The 16,755-nt window shown below is 34.4% G+C and overlaps 1 protein-coding gene and 1 pseudogene across 1 annotated transcript; one reads left to right on the forward strand and one right to left on the reverse strand.

The window, feature by feature from the left end:
• Positions 1 to 272: 272 nt before the first annotated feature.
• On the forward strand, positions 273 to 2,325 carry LOC136818082 (uncharacterized; annotated as a pseudogene).
• Positions 2,326 to 3,297: 972 nt separating this feature from the next.
• On the reverse strand, positions 3,298 to 5,867 carry LOC136818083 (myosin heavy chain kinase A-like). Its single transcript, XM_067074441.1, has 2 exons — positions 5,814 to 5,867; positions 3,298 to 4,659 (listed from the first exon to the last, which is right to left on the reverse strand). The coding sequence occupies exons 1-2, from the start codon at positions 5,865 to 5,867 to the stop codon at positions 3,298 to 3,300; spliced, it is 1,416 nt and encodes a 471-aa protein (XP_066930542.1).
• Between the last annotated feature and the right edge of the window lie 10,888 nt (positions 5,868 to 16,755).

A 16,755-nucleotide genomic window follows, 5' to 3' on the forward strand; every position in this document is an offset into this window, starting at 1 on the left:
ATTCAATTTGTAATCTATTTTCGTTCATTTTCATTTTTGTGGCGATTACTTTCAATTTAGAATCAAAAATATATTCGATTCAATTCAATTTCAGTTTTGTTTGAAAATGATTTTCAATTCGAATAGGACTTTTGGCTATTGCTAAAAACTGAGTATACTTCAAAACAACCTATGTGGAATTTCCCAATGGACAAGGGAAAGTCCCGTTCAACCTGTGAAATAAATATTCGACAGGACGCGAGCTGTTACTTTCTATTCTTTCTTATGATGAAATGGAGGGAAGTTGGCCCGATAATTTCAATCTTAAAACAGATCTTGTAAAGTATGTGAAGCAAAATTTGAAAAGAGACTATCCTATGTACAGATGGAGCTTGAGAACCTTGGACAGAAGACTGAGGTTTTTTGACATATACTACCACGACTTTTCCCAAAATGTAGAAGAGGTAGAAAATATAATACGTGAGGAACTGACGGGACCAGGGAGATTGCTAGGGTATCGTGCTATGCATCTAAAATTACGACAGAAATATGATGTCAAAATTCCACGTGATCACGTGTACGAAATTATGCACAAAATCAATCCAGAGCTTTTGGAGGAGCGACGACCCTGTTTCAAGAAAAAAAGAAAGAAAACTCACTTCGTCACTAAAGGGCCTGATTGGGTCTTTTCACTTGACGGGCACGACAAATTAATGGGTTATCAAAACTCAACATTCCCTTTGGCAATATATGGCTGCATGGACACCGCAAGCAGAAAGAAAAATGATGTTTTTAAAAGTTTGGGTGACAAATTCAAAACCCGAGGTTGTTGGTAGATGGTATACCGAATTTCTACTTGATAACCAAATTGTGCCCGATTATTTGAGAATGGATAAAGGTTCAGAGACAACCATTATGGCACAAATCCACTGTCATTTAAGAGCAGATCATGGAGATTTAGAAGACGTAGTAGAATCAGTTATATTTGGTCCATCTACATCCAATCAGGTAATAATGAAACTTGTAATTCAAATGAGTTTTTCTTTTCAGGATCAATAAAACTTTATGTTTCTATATTCTATGCTGGATAAATATACTATGTACTGTGTTTAAAATGATAAAATCTCTATAATAAAAATTTTGAAGCAATAAAATCTTTTCTAAAATTTAAACTTTAAAAAACGTAAACAAACGTAAAAAACGTAAAAAGACCTTTTTATTGTCCTACCAATATGATCATAATAGGCCAACGACAAACACAAGAAAATAGTAGAAGAGTAGTAGTACGAAGAGTATATAGCAACCGCTAGTTCTACGATTTAATTTTTTCTACAGATAGAACGCTGGTGGAGGGAACTTCACGATCGACTGGAAAAGTTCTTCAAAGTTGGTCTTTGCTGGTTAAAAGAGGAAAACCACTACGACCCGCACTGTGACGAGGACAGGTTAGTTAGTTAGCCAAATCTAAAACTTCAATTCAAATTAATACTTAAGCCATAATGTCAATGATACAAAAATATTGAAAGACATATTATTAAGCCTATGGTTGGTTTCAGACCCACCCTCTCGATAAGCTATGTAAATAGAAAAACTAAAAATATAAACGTTTTTGATAAAAGCAAAAGTGTAAAATATATCCTATCTTTAGTGGAATAAAAATTAAACCGCTGAATTTTTATTTAGAGATATGTTGGCTTTTATAATGATTCCAATAATTCAAAGACATTTGGACGAATTCAAAGACTTGATATGGAACAGCCACAGAATCAGACACCAAAAAAATACTTATATGGCAGATGGTGTTCCAAACCACATGTATGACTTCCCGAGAAGATACTCGGTGGAACAATGTGGTGAGTACTTTCAAAAATTGGCTCAGAGAATTTTTTCAGATTCCATTCTTATGAAATAAAAATATCACAACAAAATAAACTTTTATCAATAAAAAATAACATCTAGAAAATCAGTAGAATAATTTGACTGATTAATTTTCCACCAAAAATAAGAACGTATCTATATTTATTGTAGGAAAACCACTCGACGTAGACAAGCTTGACCAAGCAGTTCAAATTACAGACGTTATGAATTATGGAAATGATTTTCTCAGCTCAGACCAACGAAATAATTACGAACAAATTGTAAATAACGTTGTTACAGAAAAAAATTATGTTCAGTGCTATCTCGAACTTAAATATAGTCAAATATAACGACGAAAAATATATCTTTAAGTCTCTCATTTATTTTATAGCAATATATTTCACAGGTCTATTGACCTCTATCATTTACTTCTACCATCTTCAAGATAATAATTTCAATGGACATAAAAGCTCCCTGGGAATTCTCTAGCCAAAGTATCTTAAATTTTAGGGTTTTAAAATTTAAAAAATTAGCCACTTTCAGGGATCATCCAGATAAAACGTGCATAATTAAGACTAATTAATTAACATAATTAAGAAAGCCCCCGGCTAGTACTTACTAGAACGTAATTTTTCTATATTCCACTTTTAAAGTCTATTCACGATAAGTGTGCACTCTTTTTTCTTATACCTATAACTTTTGAAGGAATTCTTCAATCTTTATAAATTTGGTATCATTTGAAAGATATTAGTGAGTGGAACAATTTGAAATAAAAAAATCTTCAAAAACATTCTGAAAATGAAGATGAAAATGAAGAAGAAAAAAATGAAGATCTTGTAGAAAAGTGCTATAACTATCATTTTCACTGAAGTAAATCCTTGATCATCGAACGTCATCACTGTGAAAAAATTTCTCAAAAATAATCATTCAGTCAAAAGATATCAAACAAAGTTATAAGATGATTGACGTCGAAAAACGCTGTTTTCTGCAGTTTTTTGCTGTTTTTTGGGGTCAATCACTTATTAACTTTGTATTATAACTTTATATTGAATAAATATTTCAATGAAATTTCTTCACAGTGATGACCTCCTAAGATCAAAGAATCTGTCCAGTGAAAATAAAAGTTATAGCACTTTTCTACAAGATCTTCATTTTTTTCTTCTTCATTTTCATCTTCATTTTCAGAATCTTTTTGAAGATTTTTTTATTTCAAATTGTTCCACTCACTAATATCTTTCAAATGATACCAAATTTATAAAGATTGAAGAATTCCTTCAAAAGTTATAGGTATAAGAAAAAAGAGTGCACACTTATCGTGAATAGACTTTAGAAGCAAGTAATATATACCTTATAAAAAACTAACAAGGTAACTATGAACAGAGCTCAACTAAAATGTAATCAAATACAACAAGAGAAATCTTTTAAATAAAGCAGTCGAACATACCAAAAACAAATAACCAACTATAAAAATAAAGAAACGTTTGAATGGGGTGGTTGCTTCAAGCCAATCATTTTACAAAACCTGTTACAAACATGCCCTTCCATAAACATATCAATGGCAGCCTTAGAAAGATTTCCTAAATTGAAGTTTAAACGACTCTGTTGTATGGCATTTGAACTCGTAGCAATTTCTGGATCATAAAGCTTGTAGCCAGAACCCTGTATGTCGACAAGCATAAATTTTTCATTTGATTTTACATGAGAATAGTGTGCCAGACATTGGGCCTTCAACTCTCTTTCAAGGTTACTGGCATCACCATGGAGGATCTTTCCATCGTTATTAATAAATTTAACAAATTCACCGTCAACAAATTCTTCCACCATAACACAATCTTTCTCACCATTAGCTTTTACCATGGTGCCAAAATAAGCACGATTATATTCAAAGAATTCTCCAAAATCACCAGCAACATTCTTTTTAATGCACAATTTTTTCAAGCTTGATGCAATATTCTTTGCTAGAGCATGGGTCTGAATAGCCTTTTTTGCTAGTGTCTCCTTTGTTTCCTTCTCACAAACTACTTTGTTGACTTCTTCCATAGTTGTCAGAACTTGCGGTAGGAAGGTTTTCACAACAAATTTTTCTTTCGAAGATTGGTTGGTAGCTTCAAAAACCTCACGGAACCCACCTTTGGTCAAGGGAGTTTCTGATAAATCAAATTTTTGGATTATTGGAAAAGACCATTCTTTGTTGACTAGGTTGATTTCCTGAATCTCAATTGTAACAGGAGGTTTTGCCATTGAAGAGATTGCAGTTCCAAATTTCATCATGTCAGTTATTGACAAACTTTTAGGATATGACACAGGAGGGGGCCTAGGGGATAAAGCCTTTGATAATGTTGGTAATGCTGATGACGACAAGTCTTTCTTTGATTCATAAGGCTTTGGTCGAGATGGCATTTTGTCAAAATATTTTCCAATTGATATGGATGGAGTCATCGGGACAAATCTTACAAAAATTGTTTTGAAGTCTTTTATCTGTGTTATCTTAGTACACGATGGTCCATTTTGTCCTTGCAAAATATCACACTTTTCGTTTTCTTTCAATTGATGTCGGAAATGAGAAGTACATGCATCAATTAAATTTTCAATAGACATGCTGTTGAAAGGAAAATTTACAAATTCTTTGGAGTCTTTTTTCTTGTATTTCATAGCATCACCAGTGGGTTTGCTTGCCAGTAGCTGTACAACAAACTCACCCTCAGATACAATATTTGAGCCAAGGCCTGCACCGGGATCGCTCTTTGCATTTTTAGTACTGCCTCCTTGTCTTTTGTTTTTCAATGCTTGTGCACGTTCTGTCCATAACCTTTTGTCAGCCATCTAAAAAATCGAAAAAGTGAATGAATTTACATTTTTCTTCAAATTTCTTGCTCAAATACCATGGTAATTATGTCCCTTGAGACATTAAATGATTTTTTTTCATGAATAGAGGGTAGTTTTAAAAAAACCTCTACTGGGAGTTATCAGCATGGCAATAATTTCAAAAAATACAAGTGATGTTCGTAACACGTAATTTATGAAAAGGTCTATAATAATATCAGTTGACTCTGGTCGACTAAATTACTTTGAGCATACAAACTTTTTATCAAGCAGAAAATCTTGCGAAAAACACCATAATTTGCAAATGAACTATTTTACCTATTATTTTATAGCTTGTAGTAATTTAGCACAACTTGACTGAGTGTAGATATTTTAACTACTTTATTTTAGCATTTTCTTCAGGAAATTTAAAAATGTTTTCTTCATACTACTCTTTTTTATAAGAATCAGCAATTTTTTATGGAGGCTTAACCGTTCTTATTTTAAGACACATTATTGACACTTTTTTTTTGATAGAACTATTCTATTATAAAGAACAATGCTAAAAAATGATAAGAAATAGGAGTACTTTTAGAACAACCCCCGGGCCTTCCACATAGTACGTACACACTAAGGGGGAAGGGGAGGGTCGATCAAAAATGTACACAAAAACAATTTTTGGCCCTTTTGCATGTAAAATCGGGTGAAATAAAGAATGAATAGAGTGAATATTGTTACCCTGTTCTCGTGAAATTCTGCAAATAGAACACAAAGACTCTGGGATAAGGTGTACATATCTGCTGAATGCTTAATGGGACACTTATCTCACCAGACGATTCGTGCTTTAATGTTTTAGGTGGGGGGGGGGGCTTAATGGAAAAAGTACGTACTAACAAGCAGGGGGTATTGGCAAATACACAACGCTTGCGTACATAGAGGGAAGGGGTATTCAATTTTTGGCATCTTAGGACAGCCCACCCCTCCTTTAGCCTGGAATGGTGTATTTTCAAGCAAATTAAGGGTCAAAATAGTTTAGAGAAGAAAGTCTAAAATGCCTCAACTTTACCCTATAGTGGGGATTGTCAGGCTAGAACACTTCTCTCTGACACTCTCCTTCACACTTCATCATACAATTGTTCCTCTCTGTTATGTATGTGAGACTGTGAAAAACTTACCTTCGAGTCTGTCTTCTTCAACCAGTGGGCCAGAGGGATGAGGGAAAGAAACATGTTCATATGTGCAAAGAAATTTGCAGAGCGGAATCGGGAAATCGGGAAATGAGGTTTTAACCAATAGCCAAAGTGTTTTGAGCAATGGCCAAAAGTTCAAATCGATTTGACTTTTAAAAAAAATTGAAAACAAAATCGATTTGAACTTGAATGATAATATTTATTGATTGTATTGTAATTTTAATTCGATCGCAAAATTGTTTTCAATCTGAATCTGATTCGCTTTTAATCTTAAGTTGAATTACTTTTTTGTTTGTTTGTAGAATGAGAAAAAAAATTATCTTTTAATGTGAAAATTGAAAAAAAATCACTTGGCAGCGCTCGGCCACCATACAGGTCTCCGTTTTCTCAAGCTAAAGTTTTTATTCATTTTTGACTTATAGTTCTTGCCTCTTGATTTTCGCCCTTGCCCTGTAAAGACAATATAGATCTATCGATCGTTTAAAAATTTTTCTAGACAGACAGTTCCATATTTTCAACTTCTGTGGTGAGACTCTCTTTATCTTTTTCCCTTCATCGATAGTTTTCTTGATTATTTATCAAAAGTACATAAAATTTTCGACGTTAATCACTTTAGTGTTGAAAGTTGCGCGACTACTATATTGTTTATTTCTAAAGATATTTAACATCACATATCATATACGTTAAATAAACACTTTTCTAGAGACGATGTTAATCACTTCAGTGTTGAAATTTGTCAAATGCAAAACTACGTGAATATTTATTTCTCTCTAAAACCCACATATAACCGAGTTTTAACTGAAGATAAAACGCGAGTTTTAGTATATATAACCTGTATCATATTTTAATATTTTCACTTGTCATTCCATCTCTTCGGAGAACTAGGTGTAGTTGGAGCATCTTATAGCCTGGTTACGGCAACCAATATAGGAAAATTCTGATATAAAACCACACCTGTACAGGTTGGCATCTTGCAGGGTTCTGTTATGCCTCATGGGGTGATTGACCTCTTTAGACACTTGTTACTGTCATTCTCAAGGGTGTATCCAGTGGCGTGGAGCATTCGAAGCAAAAAGCTATCGAAAGAAATAACGCTGAATCAATGTTTATTCAGGGTAGATGAACTCAATTTCTAATCTTCATGTTAGCCATTAGCACTCGGCCGCTTTGAAAACGATCAATGATCTAACAGGTCTAACAGGAAATACCACCCTTCTATTCAGCTCGAAGGTGGCTCACCAGATAAAAAAAGAGAAAACTGGCTCAACCACTTTAAAACTGAAACCAACCTATTTTAATTGCTAATGCGCTCCCTTTAACTCAAATTTTTGATGAGCTTGACATTTCAACTTCTCCTTTTACAATTGATGAACTTTCAAACTGTGTTAAACTATTTTCTAATAATAAATCTTCAGGCCTTGATAATATTCCAACTCTGCTTTGGAAAGATCCCGTCTTTATAGAAATGCTTCTTGATTTTTGTAATCACACATTTGAGTTTCTAACTCACCCCTTTGTTAACTGGCGGTATCATTCCTGTTCCAAAAAATGTGATTTGACCTTGGCATCCAACTACAGAGGAATCACTCTTTTGTCTATTGCCGCCAAAATCTACATTAAACTTCTTTTACAACGTTTCGTTCCGGTTCTTAATCCTCTTCTAAGGAAAAACCAAATGGTTTTCGAAAGGAAGAAGTACTCTTACACAGATTTTAGCCATCAGGCGTATTTTGGATCAAATGCTAAAACTTAACAAAGATGCGTTTATTTGCTTTGTTGACTTTGATTCGATATCTCGTGTAAAAATATTTGAATTCTTAAATTGTATGGCATTCCAGAAATGTCGGCAAAAATTACAAACAACATGGCTGATGTAATTTTCAAAAAATGTGTGCTATATGGTTGTTTTTGGTTTCTTTTGATGGATTTTTTGCAGTTTAACTGTACTTATCACTCCCTGAATATTAGTTTTAGTATCCAGTGTAATTTCTGTATGTGCACCAACCCAAAAAAATGTGTTCCTACCACAGAAAAGTTGATAATCATAACTTTTGTTTTTGTTTTCTACAGCTTTAGTTTTTCTTTTAGTGTTATTATAGATGATGATTATGACTTTTCTCTTCTTTCAGGCTTTTTGTGTACAATGTTATTTCTATTTTATTTTTGCTTCTGTGATCTGTTTAATGAAGGAAAAATACTTATTTGAGTATTTCTATATGCCCTCCTTGTGAAAAGAATGATAATATTTTGCATGATTCCTTCTCCAAAAAGTTTTGTATTCGAATTTATTTCGTGAAACCTTTTGAAGTTTTTTCTGACCCATATTTTGTCGGCCATGACACCTTCCCTGTCCAAATTGTACTCGGGCCCATTTTTCTAAAAAATTACGCGGTCAGGCGAAATTCCGTAATGTAAACCTTCCAGATGTTGAAAATTTTCCCGACCTTCAGAGCCTTAGCGTGTCGGAAGAAAATTTCTACATCGGGTGCCAGATTACCTTTTTCTGACCGATCTTGACCTTGCTGACGATCTTGCTTTAGTTTCTGAGACTATTCACTCACTTGAAACTTCGGCCAGTCAAGTCGGTCTTTATTGCAATGCTGGAAAAACTGAATTTATCAGCCCCTCTGAAAATGTTCTCCCTTTAACTTCCAAGAATGGTTACAATATCAAACTTGTGAAGTATTTCAAATATTAACAGCTCTGAAAACGATTTTAAAATCAGGAAAGGTCTAGCCTGGAAAGCTTGTAATAAGTTAAACAAGATATGGTTATATAATTTGTCTAACGCTCTCAAACTTCAAATCTTGTCGAGCTCATTCTTCTATATGGCTCGGAAACTTGGACCATGACAAAAACCATGCTGAAGAGTCTTGATGACTGTGATACAAACCTTTTAAAAAGAGTCCAGTACATCGCAAAACTTCTAATGTAGGTCCACATGTATGAGGAAGTCGTACCATAAGCTATCGATGGGATGCAACTGCTAAACTCAACGTAAATCTTTCCCAGTTGCTCACATCAAGTAACATGGCGTAAGTTGAATAGGGTTAAAGTTGCTCATTATCTAAAGTACACGAAATTTAATATCGAAATTAGTGCTGTTCAAATTTTTGTAAAGATGGTATATTTTTTGGAAAATAAATGCCTCATCATGCACGAAAAAAAAAATTCAGGAAGTTGAATATAAACCTTCCCTGGTAGAGATTTCTAAGGAATTCCTGGTGAAATAAAAATCTACTAAAAACTTCCTAGGATTCCCTAGAGTATTAGGGAGCAAATTTACCAGGAATTTACTAGGAAATTTCTAGGACCATGTTGTTGAAAAATTTAAACAATTTTAGGAGAACTTTTTAATTTGAACGTGTTGTTTCTTCCCAACTGTAGTAGACAGGCAGCTGATGACATCAAAAAAAGTGAATCAGTGAAAATTCGAGGGACAAATATTGAGTACTTATTTAGAAATCTTTATAGTTTAGAGAGTCAGAATAACTTACTCGGCGTGTTTAAAAATCCGTGTCCGAGAATAATTTATTAACTGATGACGTCACAAGCAAAAGTGAAAAATTGATGTTGCAAAATTTCAAAGTTTTACATACCATTCGAAGCGTTTTTTGATGTAGATTTCAAATCACATCAATCTTAATAAGTAGAAATTTGAATATGAAAATTTATTGAGGTCCCTAGCTCTTCTATGACGTCATTTTTGAAAAAAATGCCTCATTTTATTTTATAAGGAATTACGATCTCAATTTTCTCGAGTTAGGCTGAGAAATCGATTATACCCGTTTAATTGTCTTCTATATAGTTTTTGACGAGCTTTCGAATGGTGTAAATTATTTTTCGATTTGATGACGTTGAAATTTGACATTTTTAGGGGGTGAGAGGGTCATGACTGACCAAATGTCAAATTTAAGTCGTAACTTTTAAAATCTAAATTTTTACCTATTGAGACTGATGTGATTTAGAATCTAGATCGAAAAATGCGTCGAATGGTGTAGATATCATTATTATATGCTGAAATCAAATTTTCACTTTTGGTGGTGACGTCATCATTTGACAAATTACTATCGGACATGTCCGTTAAATAAATTTTCGGACGCCGAGTAAAATTTTTAGGATCAGTAGATATATGGGAACAAGAAAAATCAACTCGACGTTTGTCCTAAAGTCGTCCAGATTTTAGATGTCGTCAGCTGCCTGTCTATAGAGCATGTCTGCACTTCTTCCAGAGAAAACAAAATTGTCATCATCTCTCTTCAGCTTATCCTAATACCCCTAATAATTCTAAATAATCTGCAGTAGGCTCAGTTAACTTTTGGGAGCACTGAACTTGCACAGGAGTTTCCAAATACTCACCGTAGGTTTGGCAGAAAGTGACCTATCTTCAAAATCCAGTGATCTCTTGTAAAAAAATGATACAACTTTCATTTTTTCTCCAGTAGTTGCTTTCATGTCTCTTCTTTTCAGAAATGTATGACACCTAGCCAGGAAAATTCGCTTTTTTAAACAACTCCATATCTAAAATACTCAATGAAACTGCAATCCTTCCGCCCAAACAAATGTGCTCTAATGAAATTGGATTTTCTCGAGATTGCCTTGTTCTTTTCGATTTCTGTTTTCTGCTTCTGAACACTGGAAAGTGATGTTTTAAAAGAATCATTCATGTTTCTTCGGGTGATTTGGAAAACATTTCCTTTTCAATGGCTCAAAATCATGATTTTGAGAGGCTGAATAATAGTCTCGGAAACGTGGGTGGCCGCCATTATGAAAATCGAAAGTCAAAACACGCCCGATTTGAAAATTCGCTTACGAAACTGCCGTGCTAGATCATGAATTTTCACTTATTGTTATATGACATTTTTGCTTATAAATACTCAAACTTCAAACAGTCTGTAGACTTTGTCAGATTTGGGTAAAACTTTGCACATACGTCCCTAAGGATAGAATTTTTAATTCTTTCAAAGAAAATCGATTTTGGGGGGTCTGGGGACAAGTATAATCGTTAAAACGAGGCCGAAACTTCAGGAAAGTCTGTAGGCTTTAAAAATGGTCGGATATTGCTGAAATCATTCAGACTTGTACCTTGGGTGAATATCTGTTGCATTACTTCTTATCTTTTGAAAATTTTGATTTGGGGGCCTGGGAACGGGCTTTTCTTTAAAATGAGTAAGTAAAATCTAAAAAAATAAGGGGAAAATGGTATGACAAATTAAGACATTAAGACATAAAAAGTTCAAGTATACCTATATTCTTATTAGCAAAATCTTAGAGGAACTTGAAGCTCGATTTTGGTCTAAAGTTAAGAATAAATCAAGAATAATGTGAATCTCTAATCTCCAAATGCGTAGTGAGACACATTTGTTTATTCTTTAATAAACAAATGTGTCTCGCTACGCATTTGGAGATTAGAGCTTCACATTATTCTTGATTTATTCTTTTAAAGTATAATCAGAACAGTCTAATCAGCTTAAGGCTCGAAAGACTGAAAAATATTTATAGCACTTTGATTCTTATAAAAAGAAAAACGTATGTTAACAACGTTCAATATATACGAGGTTAGTTTATTCACCAGAAGATGCTGTCCATTCTGAGACCGGTCCATCTTCGACACTTTCAATTTCGATGTCACTGTCACTGTCACTATCAATATTACTCTCGCTATCACTCACATAGTTACTTCCAAATATCTCCGATTCATAATTTATATCCTCCTTCTCGTCTCCATTTGTTTCACAGTCCCTGTTTTGGCAGCCTTCGCATTTGCACAGATTGGTGCAATTTAAAAAGGCTATTTTAAATGAGCAGCGGTTAAACGTACACCCAGTTTTGCATCCACAGTTGATAAACGATAAAAGACTGTCTGGGGCTATCGTCAATGACGTCCAACGTATTTCTAGCGTACTAATGATATTCAAATCCCAGTCATGATATGTTGCACTAGGTAGACGAAGCAAGGCGGTTGTTACGTTCCTCAAAATGTAAGCTTGGAAGTTAGCTCGTAGTATGTGCAATAAACGCGAATCTTCCGTTGGAGGAAGCGACTCTTTAGAAAATTTTCCATTTTAAAAAATTAAGAAACGCACAAGATTTACGTCGGATTAACCTCTATGGCCGTACAATTCGCAAACAAACTTGTTGAATCTTGGTAATATACGTGTTAGGGAAGAACCAAGTGAGATGAACTTCTCCAAATAAATTCAGTTGTCATCGATGATTTTAAACAATTTTGCTTTCCCATTTCCATAAAAGGTGATAGTCGAGTCACATCCTAAAAGATAAAAATGGTACCAAAATAAAATGGGGACCAGTGTTTTAAAAGAGTTTCCGTTGCCTGATCCAAAATCTTTTATGTATTTAAGAATAACCAAAGCGGCGCTTTCTTTCCTTCACAAACTATTCAAACATCAAAAGTTTATTTTGATCTCATGGGATGGTAGCAAATAAAACACAAAGACAAAGACAAAGATTGTTATCGACTTACCAGAAAATATATGAAATCCAACGAGTTCTTCACAAAGTTGATTACCAAGTTTTCCCTGAATGCTCGTTATTGAAATGATGCGTCTTTTGTCTTTTGTCTTTTGATGAGTCAAAAAGTAAATCGAAGACGGGCATGCGATGGATACATCAAGCATGATAGCGAAAACTTCAGTGTCGGGTGACGCGGTGATAATGTTAGAAAAACCACTTTAAGATGCATGCATTGCATTGCATTAACGCCCATCCGGGTGTCCGCTTCCTTGTGGTCACAGGTGAGCTCGTCAACGTTTTGAACGACGATAGTCTTATCGATGATTTCGAAACGGTTGCATTTATCCTTGTGACATAGATCGATCTTTTTACCCCCAAACGTTTCATAAGGGATGCTTTGCCAGGACTTGAGAAAGAGCTCGTTAACCATGCTTGTGGTTGTATTGGTAATCGAGATTACGTCGCGTTGTCTTTTTTCTGTCTTGACGCTGACAGCTCTTTGTGTTAGATATTGAAAAAAAATTACCACTTGAACTCTCTGTGCTTATTACCCACCAATCAATATATACACAAAAGGATATTGCCTTATGATTAATAACTTGTCTCTATACCATGCAAGGAAAAAATAGAGGAAATGGTGGAACGTCGAAAATTCTAATACAAACAAACACCTTTAAGTGTACCTACTGTTTGATTTATCCAAGGATGTCATTTCTTTCAGTGTGTTGACAATGGCTGCTTTTTCAGCATTGCAAACTATCCATTTATGCATTGCCGATCAATCCAGTTTAAAGCCAACAACTCCACCAGAAGTCATACTGTCACGGTTTAGGGTTTGCTCAATCGTTTGGTCGCAATCGACACTTGAAAAAAGTTGCGTTGCACAGTTTATTGTTTATTGTTGTTAGTTGTTTGTTCTGTTTACGTTTGCTCAGTATATTGCTATGTCCGGTCAATGTGTAACTTTATAGATTTTTCCGTCATAATATTGAGATGTATCTTTCTTTTGGTGTTCAGAACAGAGATAAATAAGAAATAACCTTACATGGATGTGGTTCAGCTGATGTGAGCATTTAAAATCAAGTAACATGGCAAATAACGCGAATAATCGATTCTGTCTGTTACAAAAACTATGGCAGTATCAGCCGAACAACCTGCAAATGAAGGTACCAATCAGCAGGTTTCTTGTGGCTCTGATATGAAGGAGTAGCAGTTGAAGTAAAAGGTTGGATTTAAATCTGATTGGGTGTCAACAAAGGAAAGATAGTAATCATTTTGGTCGATTGGTAGGTTGGTTGAAAGGTTCTGGATGTAATCCTTCATATTATTATCCATGAAATCGTAGAACGATTTGAAACGTAATCGTTGCAGAGCTTTTTACATTAATTTATCTGATCTAACGTTTCAATTATATTGTTTACCAGACATGACTGTGATGATTGATCCCAAAGCAATAACATCAGCTTCAACAAAAATATCCTGAAAAGTGAACATAAAGATCATTAAAGTAAACAAATATATAAATTAAACATTTCAAGAAAACAGTGAAAAATAACTAACCATTGAAAACAAATGATTCTTTCTTTCCTATTTCTTTCTTACCAATTCTACCAAGAATATAAATGGTGAAATGAATTCACTTACATTATTAGCTAATTAAATGATTTAGATGAAACCAAATAAACAAACCTGTAACTCAAACCCGGCTCAAACCTGTTGGCTCAAAAATTTAAGGTTATATCAGAAAGACCAAATCGTCACATATGGATACACCTAATGAGGGACAGGTCAAAAGTAGCTAGAGAACTTTAAAATTCAAAATCAAAGTTAATTTTTGGCATGTATCTGTCCCTAAAAAAGTTCGCAATCAGTCTAGATGAAAACAAAAACAAATATGAAGTGATGTAACAGAATTGATAAATTCGTGTTAATATTCAATAATAACATATCAGAGGTACAAAAATAGAGTATGACAGAAGTCTTAGAATTTTTTAAGTCTTATTTAGTTGATTTTTTGAAGTGGAAATGAATTAATTCTTTTAAGAGCTACTTACTTTTCCATAAAAAAGTGTTAACTGTTTCCAAGTCTGCCCCTGTGACTGGAGCATCAATGATGGGGAGATAAACTATGAATTTATGTCTGGTGTTGATTAAGAGCTAATGTTGTAACTAGTCCATGGAGGAAGGATAAGGCTCTTTAAATTTGCAAAATATTTTATGTTATCGGCGATCCAAAAAATATCTGCAATCTGATTGGTTAAAAAGAGTACAATATATCTTGTATTTTACATGTAAAAATATAAATTGACGAAAAGATGTTGTTGCATTGTAGCGGTAGAAGCAATCTAACGTCACTTTGCTACAAAAGTGTCCTCCAACACAAAAAATGCATTTTTTGGGTCACCGATAAACCAGTTATCAGACATTTGCTCGTACAATATGGAAATATTTCACTCGTTCCGGATTTTCCGTATATTTTCCTCGCCTAAAGGCTCTGAAAATATTGTACGAAAAAATCTCGGAACTCGTAAAATATTTCTCATATTGTACTCGCAACTGTCCGATAACTATTACATAATGTATGCTGTTTCTTTTTCCACGTATTAGTCAGGTACTTCAGTCTCTAGGAGATGCCTTCTTTGTTAAAATGAAGGGTTCTATGACGGTAGTTGGCGGGTTAGCAGAGGATGAAGAGTATTTCTTTGGTAAAAAAACCTTTTCGCGAAGACGAACTGGATCAATTTTCCTTCTGTCTTAAATAATCATTTCATTTGTGACATGGGTTGTTCCTATTCCAGAAAGTGTTTCTTCAATGAAATCATTAGTATCCCAAATTGAAGTTGTCGGGATTTTACCAGCAATGTTTCGAGGGACAAACTCGGACTCATTACCGATAGATTTTGCTAGAGTCTAGAGTCATATTTATAAAGGAGATCGGGCGAGAAAATATCTCCGAAATCAATATTGATTAAGCAACTGTACTAATCGTTGACTACCAATAATTTGTCGTGTGGTGACTCCCAATGCAAATACCTTTGGAGTAAGCACCCTCCCAGATGTGGCAATTTGAATCAATTCCTGTGCAATCGATACAACCTGTTTCTCTTTCGATTCTAGAATATTCAGCTCTATTGAAAGTGGATCATCCAAGCAACAAAGCCAAAAAGTGTTTCAATTTTTGAGGAATCATTTCTGCGGCTTTTTCATAACTTGCATCGTTGCTATCTGGGGACCGAGGTAAATTATTTTCGATTTTAGAGATTAATTACCGAAGAAATATACTAGAATGATACAACTCTCTGTTTTTGATGTGGAGATGATGAGTATGCAGATGATGATTGTTGTTCTTGGTAATGAATGGTTCATCTTGAGATGAGTCATCGACTGTTGAACTCTGGTAAGGGTGAATGGAGTCATCAAGAACATTACCAGCAGTCAAACCATCATGGTAAACCAAGTCACTTTTATTCTTTGATCTCGATGGATGAAACAACAGTGATGGGTATTTCAATTTTAATTTCTCTTTTAGCCGAGAGGTTGTCATCACTATACTGGGGGGGGGGGGGTTTGTAGGGGTTCGACATACCGTTTTCCCGTCTAAATATTTGCTGAATCCCGTAATCCCGAAAATTGAAAAAATAATAACACCGTCACACCGGCTTGTACAGAGCAAAAATGTACCTAAATACCTTCACCGTCTGATTTTAAAATACCGTTTTCCCGTCTCTTTTTTCGTCAAATCCCGTAATACTGTACTAAAAATGGGCCAATCCCGTCACACCGTAAAAGTACAAACCCCCCTATACTGGTTTAAACTTTTTTCAATGTAAAGACCTCTTCGCCTAAAATCAGGTGTATTTCAATCACATCAAAACAAAATTGATCGAAAAAGGTGTTTTCCTCAGAATTTGAAGCAACACCTTTCTGATGAGAATGGTTCCTGACACGGATATGCAACAAGATGGAGTCGTCATTTTTGTAAACAGCTGCATCGTAGAGCATTCCAGCTTTGACAGTTTGGCATTTACTCAGCTCTTGGCAAACTCGCTTCTTTGACTAAAACAAGAAATGCAGTAAATACTAATTTGTGCTAATGTCAAACCTTTAAATTCTGAGGTAAGAAGAACTTTATGTAAAATTTAATTCATTATATCATTTATCAAGGTAGACTTTGATTAAATCACCAGAGCAAGAGACAAAATAATATTCATATCCAGAAAGCCAAACTGATTATTTATTATTTTTTTGATGATTACATATTTTTTAAATTACTCACCCTCGAATCTGGAACATAGATGGCATCATATTTTTTGCAGATCAAACACTTTTGCGGAAGAATATCTGATGAAGAGGGTTCAGGTAGATCAGCTGGAGGTCTGTCTTCTTGTTGGATTTGAATCCTTCTTGATTTCTGGGTGGTTGTACTGGACCAGGATTTTCTGAAGTTTTAGTT

This window comes from Clytia hemisphaerica, unplaced genomic scaffold (genome assembly GCF_902728285.1).
Source record: "Clytia hemisphaerica strain Z4C2 unplaced genomic scaffold, Clytia hemisphaerica genome assembly, whole genome shotgun sequence".
Taxonomy (NCBI): Eukaryota; Metazoa; Cnidaria; class Hydrozoa; order Leptothecata; family Clytiidae; genus Clytia; species Clytia hemisphaerica.

What these genes read in the sequence shown, in the direction of transcription:
- LOC136818083 (XM_067074441.1), bottom strand. Translation starts at nt 5,867, where the DNA reads ATGTTTCTTTCCCTCATCCCTCTGGCCCACTGGTTGAAGAAGACAGAC. An exon ending in TGAAGAAGACAGACTCGAAG is followed by an intron (nt 4,660 to 5,813) that starts GTAAGTTTTTCA and finishes TCGATTTTTTAG; the next exon opens with ATGGCTGACAAAAGGTTATG.